The 18,061-nt window shown below is 40.2% G+C and overlaps 1 protein-coding gene across 3 annotated transcripts in view; it reads right to left on the bottom strand.

The window, feature by feature from the left end:
- Rtn4 (reticulon 4) overlaps nt 1–17,828 on the bottom strand; it is a 57,431-nt gene extending 39,603 nt beyond the window's left edge. The window contains exons 1-2 of one of the 3 annotated variants that reach the window (XM_042691140.1): nt 16,985–17,828; nt 2,471–2,475 (exon numbers count right to left, since the gene is read on the bottom strand). In XM_042691140.1, coding sequence (XP_042547074.1) covers nt 2,471–2,475; nt 16,985–17,562 — 583 coding nt within the window. In that variant the 5' untranslated portion in view covers nt 17,563–17,828. The remainder of the gene's footprint in view (nt 1–2,470; nt 2,476–16,984) is intronic. The other 2 variants (XM_042691136.1, XM_042691137.1) reach the window with 2 other exon arrangements.
- Between the last annotated feature and the right edge of the window lie 233 nt (nt 17,829–18,061).

The following is an 18,061-nucleotide window of genomic DNA, read 5'->3' as shown; positions in this document are numbered from 1 at the left end:
TTTTATAATCAGATGAAAAGAAAAACTACATTTAAAATTAAGCCAAAAATTTAAAGCACTTAAGATGTACCTTCATTTCTACACAGTACTAAAGTCTCTCCTATAGGAAAATGTGTTCCTAGCATTGTGCCAAGTTTTTAAGTTGGTATGTTAAATATCCATTAAATCACAAATAGAAAACAAAACCTTCATTGTATGAAGTAGGATTTGATCCAGAATTAGTCACATAATAAGTAATTTCTAAGAGTTCTTAGAAAAAAAAATCCAGGAAAGGTCACTACTATTTGGGTATTCAAGAACAGGGCGGCTGTCAGTAACCACAGGGTCAAATTCCTTTGTCTCATGTACAATTGTGTAAGTCTTAAGTAAATTATTATACTTAGCCCTTTAGAGCTCATTTCATATGTAAAATAAGTATATAGTACCTATCTCAAAATGTGAGGGCTGAAAAAAGGAAAAACAAAACAAGAAAACAGCATGCTCTGAGTCACAGAATTAGGTCAGGGGGCCAGGAATCAAGCCAATGTAACTCTCCAAGTCCTTGTGCTTGACCTTTGCATTTGTGCCCATAAATACAACTTATCAGCTCCCTCAAATTTATCCTCCAGAAACAAGATAAAAAAAAACCCACTGGTAACAGCGAATACTTCATAATTATCCAAAACAATTGGACTGATTAATCATTTCTATTAAAACAATGTAATAACATATTAGAGACATCAATGGGGGCTAGACACTGGGGACGGACCACACACTACAAGCTGGATCGATTTATTTCAGCTGTCTTTCAAGCTCCCAAACCACCTTATAAAGTAGATACTCTTGGTGCCCCCAGTTCACAGATGAGGAAACAAAGGCACAGCTTAAGAAAGCTAAGTAATTTCTCCAGTTGCAAAACTGAATGTAATGGAGCTAAGATCCGAATTCAGAAATTATAAATCCATGTCCTTTTTAATTTACTGGGAAGGTGGCTCAGTGGTAGAGTTTTTGACTTGTATAGGGGCACTTGTACGGAGGTGTTACAGCCATAAGTCAGATAGAGTCCATTTGTATTTTGGCCAATGTCACCCCTTCCCTTGCTCTCCTAGTTTTTCCCTTCTGTCTCCACCCACAAGTTGTATAGTTCATTTGCAAGAGTGTCCAGTGAGTGTCATTGCTGCATTTGTTCATCCTTTGCACATCCTTTTCTTTAACCACTATGAAATACTTCATTTCCTGAACTTTATGTAAAGTTAGAAGTTTTGGTTTTTTTATTGTGAAAATACCACACAGAGGGTTTACAATTAATTACATGGGCAAAGTAATAATTTAGAAGTTTTAAATGACTAATAAACAAAATTAAGGATGTTAAAAAATAACGAAGAGGGGCTGGGAAGGTGGCTCAGTGGTAGAGCACTTGCCTTGCATGCATGAGGCCCTGGGTTCGATTCCTCAGCACCACATAAGCAAAAAGAAAAAAGCTGGAAGTGGTGCTGTGTCTTAAGTGGTAGAGCACTAGCCTTTAGCTGAAGAGCTGAGGGACAGCACCCAGACCCAGAGTTCAGGTCCCACGACTGGCCCCCAAAAATATAATAATAATAATAATAATAACAAAGAAAGGAGAGAAGGTGAGGGGAAAAGGAAATTGGAGAGGGGGAGGAGAGAGGAGAGAAAGGAAAGAGAGAAGGGAAGAGAGGGAAGGGACAGATAAGAAAGGGAGATGAAAGGCTGTGATATGAAGGCTGGGCTACCTGAGCTTAAAAGTTCACAAGAATATATCTCAACCAATGGCTAGGGGCACTGGCACACACGTGTCATCCCAAGCTAAGGGAGAAGCACAATGGCTGGGCACAGTGGCATGTACATCTGTCATTCCTACAACAAAGGGAAGCACAGTATGAGGATCACAGTCTAGGCCATCCCAGACATAAAGCAAGGAAATTACCAATGTAAAAAGAGACTGGCAGAGTGGTTCAAGTGGCATAGTACCCCTGCTTAGTAAGTGCAAGGTGCTCAAACCCCAACAATATTATTATAAATGTTATTTCTTAAGAGAAGACTGGTGCTGGAAGGTGGCTCAGTGGTAGAGTGCTTGCCTTGTGTGCATGAGGCCCTGGGTTCGATTCCTCAGCACCACACAGGCAGAAAAAGCCGGAAGTGGTGCTGTGGTTCAAGTGGTAGAGTGCTAGCCTTGAGCTTAAGAGCTAAGGGACATCACCCAGGCTCAGAGTTCAGGCCCCACAACGGGAAAAAAAATAGAAGAGAGAGAAGACTACTCTGTAAAGCAAAAGATACTCTAAGCCAAATTTCAGCAAATTATACCTAATGAACTTAAGTTATTCAGCAATTCCCACTCATACATGTATGTCTACAGCTACTTTGTCACAATAAGGTTAGAGATAAGTTAAGCTAGAGATTATATGGTTCACAAGCCTAAAATATTTTCTGTAAGAAATACTTAAGAAAATTTCTGTTGAGCCTTGCTCTCAACCTACTCTAACTTTAAAAATCAAAATTTGAAAACAATCAGGATGATTTTCCAGCAAATTGTGTTCCAACACAAAATTAACACTACCATATTTATCATACACAGTATAAAATAAAAAAATGACTAGACATGTAAAGAAGCATAAAGATATGGCTATAAACAGGAAAAGTATCCGATAATAGTTGGAAACTCCAATAAATATTGGATTAACAACATTAAACAAATTAAAAGTCATTAATATATTACTATGTATAGAAAAAAGATTAATATGAGTGAGTAGTCTTGGTAGAAAACTATAGGCTATAAAAATAAAGAACCCAGTGAAAACATTAGTAAAACTACATAGAAAAAAAAACTTACTGATAAATAAAATTTAAAAATTAACAGGAATTACTCAAAGTGAAACAGTATGAAGAAAAACAAAGATGAATACAGACCCAATGACTTCAGAGACAAGTAGCTAAAATAATTGCACTAACTCCCTTAAAAGAAAACAAGTGTGGGCTGGGAAGGTGGCTCAGTGGTAGAGCACTTGCTTGGCATGCATGAGGCCCTGGGTTCGATTCCTCAGCACCACATAAGCAAAAAGAAAAAAGCCAGAAGTGGCACTGTGGCTCAAGTGGTAGAGCACTAGCTTTGAGCTGAAGAGCTGAGGGACAGCGCCCAGGCCCAGAGTTCAGGCCCCACAATCAGTCCAAAAAAAAAAAAAAAAAGAAAAAGAAAAAGAAAACATTGAAGATAAAATACCTAAAATTCAACCAAAGTTGGTATGTAGAAAATAACACACAGATCCAAAAAGCTCAATGAACCCTAGGCAGAATAAATACAGCAGCAGAAAGACACCCACTGCTAAAACACAAAATAACTTTAAAAACCAGAGGAGAAAAACATTAAGAATGATATAAACACTCACTGCAAGGAAAAGAAAAGTCTAAAGGTAATGAAAGATTTTTAAAAATCAACAATCTAGAATTATATTTAGTCGATTGTCATTATTCACTGATTTCCTTACTTGCAAAGCTACCTATTCATCAAATTTCTAACTCCAAATTCAATGCATATACATAACCCCAAAACCAGTAAGTATATTATTTTCCGAAACATGCAGACCTGCAGAGCAGGCAAACGTCTGAGTCTCCCAAAGTGCCCATACCTCACTGAGGTAGGACAAGGCAACCACCTTGTGCCTTCTTGTTTCAGCTCTCATGCTATAAAGGTCCCTTTCTCCATTTCTTACGACGTTTCTAATTTGAGGGCTTTTGTTAATGATTACTCTGCTTAAAATGGCTTCTAACAATAGTGTTCACCAGCTATCTAATGTTCTTAACTTCAACCTGTGAATCATACAGAGAAAGAAGTATGTCAGATAAGCTTCTTTCAGGTATGAATATAGTGAGTTCAATGTTAATTACAGATTAAATAAAGCATCATTAAGTAGAAACACACATAAAACAAATTTATGTGATGACTGGCTAATGAAAATATGACAAAAGGCTCACTGGAACCTAATCCTGTATTTCCCATAGTAGCGATGATTTATTATTGCTAACTCAGTGCTTCATTGACAGTGTAACAGCAGCAAATAAAAAGAACTCCCTGTATTCATCAGAAATTAAAGATTAAGCCAGTTACAGTTGACTCCTATAATCCTAGCTAATCAGAAGTGGAAAAATGAAGATCAAGGTTTCAGGCCAGCCTAAACAAAATTTCCTGAGACAATACCTGCGCCCCTCCTCCTCATCTCAACCAATAAAAACTTTTGTGCAGTGGGGCACAACTGTTATCCCAGCTACCTGGGAAACATGAATAGAATGATAATGGTCTAGACCAGTGGGGACATAAATGTTAGATCCTGTTTGAAAAATAACAAAAGCAAAATGGGATGGAACTCAAGCAACAGAGCACCAGCTGCCTAGCAAGCATGAAACACTAAGTTCAAACCCCAGTGCTGTTCCTTCCATAAATAGTTAACAATAGTATTTTTTCAGAAAGCAGATGAAAGAATTTATCACAAAAAGAGACTTGCACTTTAAGGAATGAAAGCTCTTCCAATTGAAGGAAAATCATAGCTGATAGGAATTTTAGGAATTTGGCTCTTCATAAGGCAATAAAGACTGGAATAAATGGCAAATACATAGGTAGATATATAAAAGAACTTATTCTCATGTATCAAATAAGAAAAATAATTTATTTTGATGCACAAATAATTATAATACATATATAAGCAAAATGTACAACAAAAGTACAAAAGGTTAAAGGCGTATACTGAACTGTAATGTGATGGGGGGAACAATGGAAGGAACGACATGATCAAGATGAACTATATCCATAAAATGACATGGTGAATTGAAACCCCTTTGTACAATTATAATGTAAATATATAGAGATACAGTGTGATGTAAAGTGATACAGTGTTCATTCTTGGTAGATTATTAAAAACTCCCTCTTAAAAATAAAAGAGTAGCCAGGTGCTGGTGGCTCACGCCTGTAATCCTTGCTACTTAGGAAACTGAGGGCTGAGAATGGCAATTCAAAGCCAGTTGAGGCAAGAAAGTCCATGAGACTCTTAACTCCAGTTAACTACCAAACAGGCAGAAAGGGAGCCATGGCTCAAAGCGCAGAGTACTACTTCAGCACAAAAGCTCAAGGACAGCACCCAAGCTCTGCATTCAAGCCCAGGATTGGATAAATAAATAAATAAATACAGTTAATCTATACATTATCTTCCTCAATGGAGGCTAAGTCTGACTATTAAAAAATACTCCACTAATCAAAAATAAAGAAAAAAAGAGGAAACAATAAAGAGCAAAAAGGAGATGGGTCAAAGGAAAATCAAAATTTAAACATACTTCATATTAATAAAAACACTAAATGTAAGTAGATCCAATGAAAAGACAGAGGTTTTCACATGGGATGATAACTTTACTATATGCTATGCCTTCAAGATATTTGCCTGAAACAGACAAAAAAGCAAAAGAGAACATAAAAGAATTTATGATGTGAAATGTGGACCTAACATATTAATGGCAAGCTAAATAAAATCAAAAACAAGGAATATGAAGCTGGGTACAGGTAGCTCATGCTCATGACTGTTGTCCTAGCTACTCAGAGGCAAGTACCACAGTCCAAAGCCAGGCTGGGCGGTAAAGGCCAGGAAATCTTACCTCCAATAAACTACAAAAAAAAAAAGCTGGCAGTGAAGCTGTGGCTCAAGTAGAAGAGCACTAACCTTGAGCAAAAGAAGCTCAGGAACAGCACTGGGGCCCTGAGTTCAAGCCCCAGGCAAAAAAAAAAAGGGGGGTGGGAGTGTGGAAATATTACCAGAGATAAAGAGAGATATTTAATGGTGATAAAGGCGTCTACAAATACATTTGGCAGAATAACAAGAGGGAAATATAGAAAAGAAATACACATAGCAAAAACTAAAGGGGGACAGGCTCACAAATTTTTTAATTTCAACAATTGTTACTAGAAATGGACATAAAATTAATCAATGAGCACATGCAGTGGGCTTGTTTTACTCAGATTTATTCCATATGGCTCTGATCAATTTCAATAGAAATATAAAATAATTTAAGTAAAAAGAAATTTCAAAATTCCTATGTATATAATACACAGTTCAGTTGGTACAGAAAAGTTTTCAGTCCTATGTTATAGCTCTGTTTTCCTGCCCTTAATTTTGTAAAAATATGCCTCCCCAAAGCAAAGTAAAAGTTAATGTGCTTAATTTAAATGATAAAATAAAAATTCTGATTCATTAAAAAGGTATTTCTTAGGCTATAAGACAAATTCCAATAAACTTTAAATGATTTTACATCATGTAGTTATGTTCTTTAACACCCTAACCCCGTGAATTCTGCTGAAATCAATAACCAAAAAAAGATCTGGAAACTCCTCATGTTTGGAAATTAAGCTAATTCTAAAGGATACACAGCTTTATCATGAGGGAAATAGAATATTCTGAGTCAAATGATAGTGAAAACACGTGGGAGGCAGCAAAAATAAGGTATAAGGTATATATAGCTCTAAATACTATCAGAAAACTCAAGATCAAAGTTTCAAATTCCCATTTTAAGAAACTAGAAATAGGACAAATAAAATCCAAATAAGTAGGAGAAAGTAAGTAGCAAAAATAAGAACAAGACTCCATTATATAGAAAAATGACAATAGAGGGGCTGGGAAGGTGGCTCAGTGGTAGAGCGCTTGCCTTGCATGCTCGAGGCCCTGGGTTCGATTCCTCAGCACCACATAAGCAAAAAGAAAAAAGCTCAAGTGGTAGAGTGCTAGCCTTGAGCTGAAGAGCTGAAGGACAGCGCCCAGGCCGAGTTCAGGCCCCACAACCGGACCCAAAAAAACCAAAAAAGAAAAATGACAATAGAAAACAAAACAACTAATGCAAAAGTTGGTTTCTTAAAAGGATCCATAGAAATAAAAATTACCTAGATTAAGAAAAAAGAGAAAGCAAATATGAGAAATAAAAAATAGAACTATCACAATTCTAAATATTTACTTAAGAGAATAGTAAGGAAAATTTTTGGCAATAAATTATACAATTTAGATGAGTGGACACATTCCTTAATGTCCACTTACCAAGATGAAATGTACAAAATCCAAAACACTCATGAAAATGAAACAGGCAAGTCCTCTGAAAGGTATCAATTACCAAAACTGACACAAAGGGAAATGGAAACTAAAATAGTCCTGCACTTAACGTATGCCTGTAATATAAACCTCATAAAGAAAACTCTAAGCCCAGAAGACTTCATTCTCTCAACTAAAAGAGGCAAAACTATAAAACATCTAGGGTATTTTTACAATCTTGAAGCAAACAAAGATGTCTTAATACACAGTAGCAAAACCATAAAAGACTTCTTGAAAATTGAAACAAACTCATTCATCAAAAAAATTATCAATAAAACAGGAAAGCTGCAGACTAGGACTCCACTCACAAAACATCTGTGTGCACGCACATTAAGATATAAACACACACGCATACATATACACATACTAATGTGCATGCATAGAAACAATTACTGACACCTGTAGTATCACTGATAAATCTCAAAAGCATCACATTTGAATGCAAGTAGCCAGACACACATACAAAATGACTATTACTATGATTCCATTCATGTGATGCTTTAAAAAGAAAAAAAGCTAGGTGTAGTAGCTCATACCTGGAATCGTAGCTATTCAAGAGGCTGAGATCTGAGGATCACTGTTGGAAGCCAGCCTGGGCAGACAAGTCCCCTGTGAGACTCTTATCAAAACCTAAAGTGGCCACATGGTTCAAAGTAGTAGAGCATAAGCTTTAAGCAAAAAAGCCCAGTGACAGCACTCAGGCCCTGAGTTCAAGCTACACAACCAATGACAAAAAAAAAAAGAAAAAAAAAACCTCCTCTGGAAAAAAATCAAAATAGTGGTTGTTCTGGGGATGAGGCATAATGCATGATATGAACTGATAAACTGACTGAAGGACCCAAAAGAACTTTTTAGAATACTAAACAGAGCTTTTTAGGATAAGAAAAAGTTCTATATCTTGACAAGGGTTTGGGCTGAGCATACATATTTAAAAAAAAAAAAACAAAAAAAAAAAGGCTGGGAAGGTGGCTCAGTGGTAGAGCGCTTGCCTTCCATGCTTGAGGCCCTGGGTTCGATTCCTCAGCACCACATAAGCAGAAAAAAAAAAAAAAAAAAAAAAGCCAGAAGTGGCGCTGTGGCTCAAGAATGCTAGCCTTGAGCTGAAGACCTGAGGGACAGCAACCAGGCCCAGAGTTCAGGCCCCAAGATCGGACCCAAAAAAAAAAAAAAAAAACTGTTAAAACTTTAAGGTCTATGCTTTCAATGGAATGTAAACTTTATCTTTTGTGTATGTATGTCAATCCCAGGGTTTTAACTCTGGTCCTAGATGCTGTCTCTGAGCTTGCTCCAGGATGGCGCTCTACCACTTGAGCCATAGCTCCTCTTCCAGCTTTTTGGTGGTTAATTGGAGATAAAAGTCTCATAAGACTTTCCTGCCCCAGCTGGCTTCAAACCTCCATCCTTAGGTAGCAGCCTTTGAGCAGATAAGTTTATAGCAGCCATCAGCACCTAGCTTTGTAAATTCTATCTTAATAAAAACATTAAAATGACAAGTGTATGAGCATGCTTCACAAATTGTAGCTTGAATGAAAACAAGAGTTCCTTCAGATTAAAATATTTTCAGATTAAAAACAATTTATTGTAACACATAGGATCTTACTTGGATTCTGAATTTTTTTTTAAACTAAAAAACCCAAAGACCTCTAGGTGTGGTGCTGGTGGCTCATGCCTGTAATCCTAGCTACTCAGGAGGCTGAGATCTGAGGATCATAGTTCAAAGCCAGCCTGGCAGGAAAGTCCATGAGACACTTATCTCCAAGTAATAACAGAAAAGGCCTGTTAAACCCCAGGACTGGCAAAAAGTTTAAAAGAAGAAAAAAAAAGGAAACCCACACCCAAGGACCAATTTATGCCATTCACAAAATAACTGGAAATGTAAACACTGACTATACAGGTGATGTCAATTATTATTAAATAACTTTGGGGCACTGCGGTTATGTTTTAAAGGATCCTTAACAATTTGCAAAATACATATTGAAAAATTTATCAAGTTTTGGAATTTGCAGGATCAGCTAAGGGTTGATTAATGACTATTAGAACTATAATGACAAAAAAAGTTTTGTCGTTTTATTTTTTTAAATACATATGGTCAGCCAGATGGCTCACACCTGTAATCCTAGCTATACAGGATCTAAGAACTGTAGTGTGATCTAAGAACTGTAGTTCGAAGCAAGCTGGGGTAGTAAAGTCCATGAGACTCTTATCTCCAATTAATCATAGAAAAAGCCAAAAGTGGCACTGTGACTTAAGTAGTAGTGTTAGCACTGAGCGAAAAGGAGCTCAGGGACAGAGCCCAGTCCCACATATACATGTAAATACATATAAAATGTCATCATCTTTTTGCCTAAAACTTTGGCATTTTTTTCCTTCTGATCCTGGGGTCTAGGCACTGTCCCTGAGCCTCTTTCTGCTCAAAGATAATGCTCTAGGGGCTGGGAAGGTGGCTCAGTGGTAGAGCGCTTGCCTTGCATGCCTGAGGCCCTGGGTTCAATTCCTCAGCACCACATAAGCAAAAAGAAAAAAGCCAGAAGTGGCGCTGTGGCTCAAGTGGTAGAGCGCTAGCCCTGAGCTGAAGAGCTGAGGGACAGCGCCCAGGCCCAGAGTTCAGGCCCCATGACTGGACCCAAAAAAAAAAAAAACAGATAATGCTCTATCACTTCAGCCACAACACCACTTTTGGTTTTTTCCTGAGTAGTTTATTGGAAATAGTCTTACAGACTTTCCTGCCCAGAATGGCTTCAAACCATGAGCCTCAGATCTCAGCCTCCTGAGTTGCTAGGATTACAGATGTAAGCCACCTGGCTGTTTGCTTGCAAATGAGACAACTGGTGGCTGGGGGTAGTTTCAGGATGAGACCTGGTCACTAGAAAAGACCAATACTCAGAGGATGGGAACTTACAGTCCTACCATCCCCCACCCAAGAAGCACCAGAGAGGGGAAAGGAGTTGAAGGTCTAATTAAGAGTCTATGATATAATCAAGCATGTCAACGCGATGACCCTATTATCCAAAAGGACTGTGCTCAGAGAAGAACCTCTACACAGGAATATGTGTGATGTAGTTCCTACAGTGTGATGCTCTGGAGAAGGCAAAGGCAGACCTTGTCTCATCCCAGTAAGCGTTGGCCTATTAATCTTTTATCTGCTTATCTGTACTATTTATAATGCCCTTTAAAATAAATGGGTAAGCATAAATATTTCCCTGAGTTTTATGAGTCACTCTAAATTAACAAAACACAAGGAAAGGGTCATGGAAACACCAATTTGTAGCCCAGCCTGTAAAAATTCCAGAGAACCAGACTTGGGACTAGCTTCTGAACTAAGGATCAGTCTAATGATCCTTCACCTAGGGGATCTGATGCTATCTCCAGATAGGTAGCATCAGAATGGAGTTAAATGAAGGAACTGCACACATTCTGTGTTTTGTTGATACTTTACATAATCCCCCAAAATAGAGGTAAGAGAATGTGAACAAACTAAATAAAGTTCTATGTTTAAGTCCCCCTTCCCCCCCACCCCGTTTTACCCTAAGTTCATTTAGCAAAATAAAATACACACTTTCTTCCATCAATACTAAACTTAACTACAGCCCCTGAAACATATTTTACTAACACAAGTTTCAGTGAGGATAGTTCATATGTTGGCAGGTGAAATTATCTCAGTATTTATTCAAAGGTGATACCTTAACTGCTCTTTATCTTCATAGAGATAGATGGGTAGTATTGGCCTATAAAATATAGCACAATGAAGCACTTATCTTTTAATTCTAATTTTCATATTCCCTTTATGCAAAGCAAAAGCATCTTTTAAAACTTTTGATGAACTTGTTCTGTCTAAAAACCAAAATATCAGAATTAGTACAATTAATAAAATGTCCTATATAATAATGATGGTGTTGATAAGTTCAGACCTAAAAGTTTGAAAGACAGAAAGGGATACAGATGATAGGTTTAATAACCTGTTTAGAAGAAATATTAGAATAAAAATAGCTAATGCTCTAATTTTCTGAGCTCAAAAGCATGCACAGTAGCTTTAAAAAAAAAAATAACACTTTAGGTCAGCTCCATGTAGAGCCATCGGAACACTGAAGATAAATGAATGTAATAATAATATATCAAGCCATAGCATAGGAAAAACACTGCCAGAACAACAGTAGCCCCAATTAAGGTCCTCCTTTCACACAAGTAGATATGTAAATGTGTGACTGGTCTGATATTACAACTACTAGACATCTCTAGTTTTGAGAACAGAATATGCTTTATAATACAGGGCTTGCGTCTTTTCCTTCATCTGCTATTTGTCTTTCACTATCTGCACTCATCCTTTCTTGTCCTCATACTCAGCCCTACATATATTAAAAGAAAATAATATCATACAATGACCACAAGTGGTTTGAACAAACTATATAAACTTTCTGTATCTGTTTGCAATTCCAGAATGAGAACAGTCATTGCAGAAATAATGATTTGTGAAATCTGATGGGTCACATAAAGTAAAAAGAAAGAAAGAGAAAGAAAAACAAAGAGGAAAAATAAATATCCAACCTTTTGCAGCTACAATTCCTTCCAAGGGAATAAAAAAAATGTTTCTCCTTTCTCAACGCAACTTTTTTTAATCTTTACCATTCTTTTCTAGGCTATAATCAATGAAAAGAGAGTCAAACAACTGTAAAATGCAGTATTTCAAGTATTTCATAACTCAATAGACTACAATACTTAGTATTTATTTTTAAAACCCTGTATTTCACTAAATATCAGTTTAAAATTTTATACATTAAAGCAGGGTACCAGGAGTTCATGCCTGTACCCCAGCTACTCAGAAGCCTGAGATCTGAGGATCACAATTCAAAGCCAGCCTCAGCAAGAAAGGTCTCGAGACTCTTCTCTCCAATAAACTACCCAAAAAAAAAGCCAAGAATGGAGCTGTGGCTCGACTGGTAGAATACTAGCCTTGAGCACAAAAGCTCAGAGAGAGCACCCAGACCCTGTATTCAAGCACCAGCACCAACACACAAACCAAAAAAAGTATATATTAATAAAAATTGTATTTTTAGGAAAATATCTAATACTGATACTAAAAGTTTATCAATTCCCACAAAATTAATTGTTGTATTTAACTGCAACAAGACAGGAGTTAAGATAATCAATTCAATGACCTCTTCTCTAGGTCATAAAGGAAATTATAAATCTGACTAAATTTTTAAAAAATGCACAGAAAAGTCACCATATGGTCAAAATACAAATAACAAATCAACAAGAACATGACAAAAAAATAAAAAAAGCTTACAGCTCAAGTGATACTACATCTGTAGAAAAAAACTTTCAAAGAGTAATTAGAAAAAATTTACTCACACATAAGCCTATCAAAAATTATGCAAATGCAAATTAAAAGTACAACCTGCCTGACTACCAGTTTACCAATACCCTGTGTGACATAAGGTCAGGACATAAGGAAAAGGGTAGTTTTAACATAACGTTCATAGGAATATAGGTTGCCACAACTCTGTAGGACAATTTGACATTGTCTAACACTTAATGCAAAAATATCCTTTGAACTAGTTATTCTACTTAAAAAAATATGTAACAGCAAGCAGCATGTAGTCCTAAAGAAATACATATAAGTGTTTTCCCAAGAAACATTATTTGTAACATAAAAAGGTATATAAATCAATGAAAGTAACAAGACAGAGCCCATTAAATACAGCACAGTAGTTCCCCCTTACTCGCAGGATTATTGTAAGACCCTTAGTGGAAGGGATAATAATGAACTCAACGGATGTATTCTATCTTTTCCCTATACATATATAAGTTTAGTAACAAATTAAGCAAGGCAAGAGACCAACAACAAAAACAGAACAATTTTAACAATCTGCTGCAATAACAGCTAGATTAATATTGTGCCTCTCTTTCCTCTCAGAATATCTTTTCAGTACTTTCACCATTTCACTTAAAAGAAGTACTTCACAGGTTTTACTTTTTGCTAGCATCACTATCCTTATACTTTGGGTCCAACATTAAGTAAACAAGTAAGGCCTATTGTTTGTAGTCTCACATTTGGAGAGTATGTACCAAAAATCCCCAGTGGATGCCATATACACTACTTCTTTTCCTAAACATAAATATTTATGATAAACTTTCACCTTTTCATTTAAAGGAAGCACTTTACAATTGTGCCAGCCTCTATAATCTTGCATTTGAGGGTTATTATTTAAGTAAGAGTTACATGAACACAAGCACAATGAAACCATTAGTTTCCCTAATAACCAAGACAACTTAGTTACTAACAGACAAGTAGCATATATAGCATGAATGCATTCATAGTAATCTCAGAGTGTGTCTGCAAGGGCTTATGTGTTGGAAGGCTTGGTTCTCAGTGTGAAAATGCTAAGAAATAGTAGGGCCTTTCTTTATGAATGGGGTGAAGCCTGTCAAATTCTTTTCTTCTCCTTGTATTTATATCTACAGTCTCCAAGTCCTACTAATTGATTGAGTCACAAGCCCTCTCTGTAACCCAACTATAAAATTGAAGAGATTCACAACCAATTAAAAATTAGTCTCTTACATTCTTCTCATCTATTACATTTTCACCAAAAGAACTAGCAATGAACTAGTTCAGACCCTACTGATCTCTGGTGAGTACTGTAAAAGCTTTAACAGAGTTCAGTCAGTTTTCCTTCCAACCTATTCTGAATTTTTGTCAGTTATTAACACTGCATTCATGATGTCATGCCTCAGTTTAATAATCTTTATGACTTCCCAATCTGGAAAGCAGTAAAATAGAAAAGAAATGAAAAACAGTCAAATAACTCGTTAGAAATAACCATAATGAAACAGAACACTCTTGGTTTCATGACATAAGGTACTAAAAGAAAGAGCAACTTTGGATGGCTGGATGTGGATTAAAACAGAACCATAAAACTGAAATTCCTTAATTTTGTATACGATAATCTTCAGAATCCAGATCTACCACACATTTTCAGTCTTAATGTTAGTTCAGAACATGCCCAGATATCAACTCACAATCATCTTTGTTGATAAAGCTTCCACTCCTCAAATCAATTTCTATCTAGAATTTCCTTTGCATATCCTGAAAGGCTAAGCTAACCAACCAGCTTTTCAACTGAAAGTCACATTCCTCTGAGAAAAATAGCCATGTTAGATGTGCTAGTCCCAACGTCAATCACTATGCACTTCAATGGACATGTTCCAGGCACAATATCAAACAATAAAATTTTATTAACTTACTGAAGGAAATCAGAGATAACAAAAAACTTAGACAAGTAGCAATGTTGGGGATCTACAAGCCATATCCCAGGTAGGTTATTAAGTCTGTTTCTAACCATGTTCTTTCCTCATACTGCTCACTTCCTTTCATCCTCACTCCTTTCAGTCTGCAGTCCCTCTGACTCTTCAAAACTGTATTTTCATTCCAAAACATAATTATTTACAGTGTACATCTGAAATAAAACTATTTTTAAGCCAAACTTTTTTATCATAGCCTATGGGAAGCCCCAAATTATATTCATGTGACACCCATATACATACAGGTTTTTCTCTCTCGTCTTACTAATTGACAAGTTCATTCTACCTCAAGGTTTCTGCTCTAACAGTTACTTGAATATTTCTGATCTCTGTAGCTAAAACCATCTGAGCATCACCTAAACTAAAAAGGGCCCCACAGATTTCATTTATTACCATCTCATCCTGCAGTTTATTTTCCTCATACCACTACTCCAAGCCCTTTAGTTATGTGCTTTTTATGTGTATATCCCTCCCATGGAGAAGACGTCTGGCTCCCTTTTGCCACACCATGAACCCCACTATAGTGGCTGTATCTTAGTAAGGTAAGGTACCTTAATCATTAGTAGGATCAATCAAAGAGAAAACTCTTCAGTTCATTATGAAATCTAGATGTACCAAAGTGGTTTAACCACTCATAATCACAATAACTATTTTTACATTTAGCAAAGGAAATAAAACTTCCACATGAGAATAATCAATATTTAATTATACAGAATTCCTGAGTAGGCAATATCTTCTCTCTCCTTTGTCTTCTAACCTTAACTGTAACAGTCAAGACTTCAAAGAAATGCTGCTGCCTCCTGAACTCCCAAGTTCAAAGCAACAGAATTCTTTGTTCCCGTGCAGAAATACAAGATGACATGTTAGCATGCTTTTGTCAATCATTACGCTTGCAGTATGCGATAATTACTTTATATTTTTTCGATCTTAAGTTTCCTTCAATTGTGTCCTTTCTATACAAAAACAGGAAGAGGAAAGTTTTTTACATTTCATCTTCTAAGATACATAGTGTAATTAGTGTTTGCGTAGTGCCTTGGACTATGTAGATCTTAAAACGTTACTAAAACACATTACAATTAGTTTATTTTTCCCATTGTGGAAGAGTAAATTAAAGAAAAAGATGAATTACTTCACTGATATTCTTTCTTTAGAAAAGAAGCCATCTCCAAATTTCCACAAGGTTATAAAAAAAACTATCGGCAGGCAGTTAGATCCATTGATTGACCTTTATATATAAAGGTCTCGATGTTCCTGAAACAGTAGGTCCCAAAGCAACGTAATACTTCGCAATAAGCATATAAAACACATTCTCAATCTCTTACCCAACTGATTTTTTTTCTCTTACAAAATAATTTCCCAGGGCAAGTAAGGCAATAAAACCTTGTTCCTAAAAGTAAATACGTAATAACAACATGAAATTAAGTATTAATATGAATGCGAAGCCTTGGAAACTATCTTGATGATCATACATATTCTTGTCAACCGAAACGTATACTTGCAAAAAAATAAATATAAAAATAACATTTCTAACTAATGTATGAAAAAGTCTGTCTCAAAACATTTCATTAAAGCTCCGGGTACACCTGCCACCAGTTCCATTAGTCAAGTCCTGGTAAGGTATCCTCAAGTTTTCTCTTCTTTAAGAACGTCTGCCATTTTTGCCATTTCATGAAGACTCAGCTCTGATGCATTAAGAGGCTAAGCGGCCTGCGTGAACGGCTGGCAATTCCGCTCACCCCGCAGGTGAGCTCCCCGCCCTCCCGGAACTCAAAGCCCATCTCCCATTTCGCCGGCGTGGTCTGGCAGGCGGGGGAGATGCCACCTTAGACACCCGAGCTGCGCTGGGCGGCGGCGGGGCTCGGCCACGATTCTCTCCATCCGAATTCTCCCCGAAACACGCCACTGGAGGCGCTCTGCTGCACTGCAGCTGGCCCAAGTGGACGTTTTCCACTCGGCAGGCTTCCCACCGCTTCCAGGAGGAGGGGAGGGAGACGCGCGGGGAGACCCAGCCTCGAGGCCGGGAGGGGAGGCCGGGAGGGGAGGCCCGGGGCAGGAAGCCGGCCCCCGCCCCCGCGGCGAGCGGCCCCTTTTCCTCTAGCCTAGAGCCACCATCTCACCAGGCCCCGCAGCTCTTTAAGCTGGGGGCGCCAAGGCCTTCCCAGCCGCACCTCCCAAGCCACGCCAGCGCGAAGAAGCCATCGCCCCAGCGCCACCACACACACCCGGCTCCCGTGAAGGGCTGGTGCCTAACTTCTGGGACGCTGGGGGCCGCCGGACCCGAGGGGAGATGGCGGGAGCGGGCTGGGGTTGCACGTGCTCCCCGAAAACCCAGACAATGAAGAACCACCCCGTCTTCCCAGTGCGCCCCACCCTTCTCCCCGCCTCCTACGGGGGGGGGGCGCCAACGCCCCGACGCCTGCAGACAAAGCCCCCTCGGGGCGGAGAGGAGGCCGGGCCCCAGGCCTGGGGGCGGGGGCTGCACACAAAAGAGGGCGGGGCGCGGGGAGGGGGCGCAGCGCGGGGACCGGGCGCGGGGAGGGGGCGCGGGGACCGGGCGCGGGGACGGGGCGCGGCACTCACCCACAGAGCCCCTGCGCTTGGGCGCGGCCGGGGTGGAGGGCGGCGCGGGGGGCGCGGCGGGCGCCGGGGCGGGCGGGGTCCACGCGGGCTCGGCCTGGGGGCTCACGCCGGCCGGGGGCGGCGGGGGAGGCCGCGCCGGAGGCTCGTCGTCGTCCTCCGGGAGCTTGGAGGGCGGGACGGCGGCGGCGGCGGCGGCGGACGGAAGGGATGGCGCGGGCACCGACGGCAGCACGGGGCTCCGGTCCCAAGACGGCGGTCGCTCGGGGGCGGCGGGGGGCGCGGCCGGCAGGGGCCCCCGGGGTGCAGGGGGCACGTAATCATTGCCGAAGTCCAGCAGGGGGGCGGCGGCGGGGGCGGGGGGCACCGGCGCCGCGGACAGCCCGGCGGCGGGCTTCCTCTCCAGCACCTCCAGCTCCTCCAGGTCCTCGTCCTCGTCCTCCTCGTCCTCGTCCTCGTCCTCGTCCTCCTCGTCCTCGGGCTCCCTCACGAACTGGTACTTGAACGCGGGCTGCGGCCGGGGCGGGCTGTCCGCGGAGGACGAGGAGACCAGGGGCGACTGGTCCAGGTCTTCCATGGCTGGCGGGCGGAGAGGATGCTGCAGCTGCTGCTACCGCGGGGCCGCTGCTCCTCGGAGCTGCGGGCGGTTGTGGGGGTTGGGGAGGACGAAGGGGCCGGGCCGACCAGGAGAAGGACCTGCAGTGGCGACGGCTCCCGGAACAATGAGGCTGCTCCTCCTGCCTCCGCGCCCGCGATGCGCCACCCGCCCCGTCCCCAGTTGCCGCCGCCGCCGCCCAGACGAGCGAAGAAGACAGGCCAGCAGACTCTCCGCCCAGTTTGGCGTGACTCGCCCTCCCTTGGCAGAAAGGGAAGGGCCTGGCGCGGGAGAGGAAGGACCAATCGAATCCTGAGTGGAGAAGATGAGCAGCTCGCCTATCCAGTAAAAAGGGAAGAAGATGGGGGTGGGTGGTGATTATCTTACTTCTCTCTTACTGGTTGATAAGGCCAGGTAGGCGGGTCTTGGGGGGGATGAGGGACTCCACCCACCCGCCTTGAGTAGATACGGGATGGGATGG

Source organism: Dipodomys spectabilis, unplaced genomic scaffold, assembly GCF_019054845.1.
Source record: "Dipodomys spectabilis isolate Male_0828 unplaced genomic scaffold, ASM1905484v1 ptg000141l, whole genome shotgun sequence".
In the NCBI taxonomy this organism is placed as follows: Eukaryota; Metazoa; Chordata; class Mammalia; order Rodentia; family Heteromyidae; genus Dipodomys; species Dipodomys spectabilis.
This window is presented reverse-complemented; position numbering and strand designations above follow the sequence as displayed.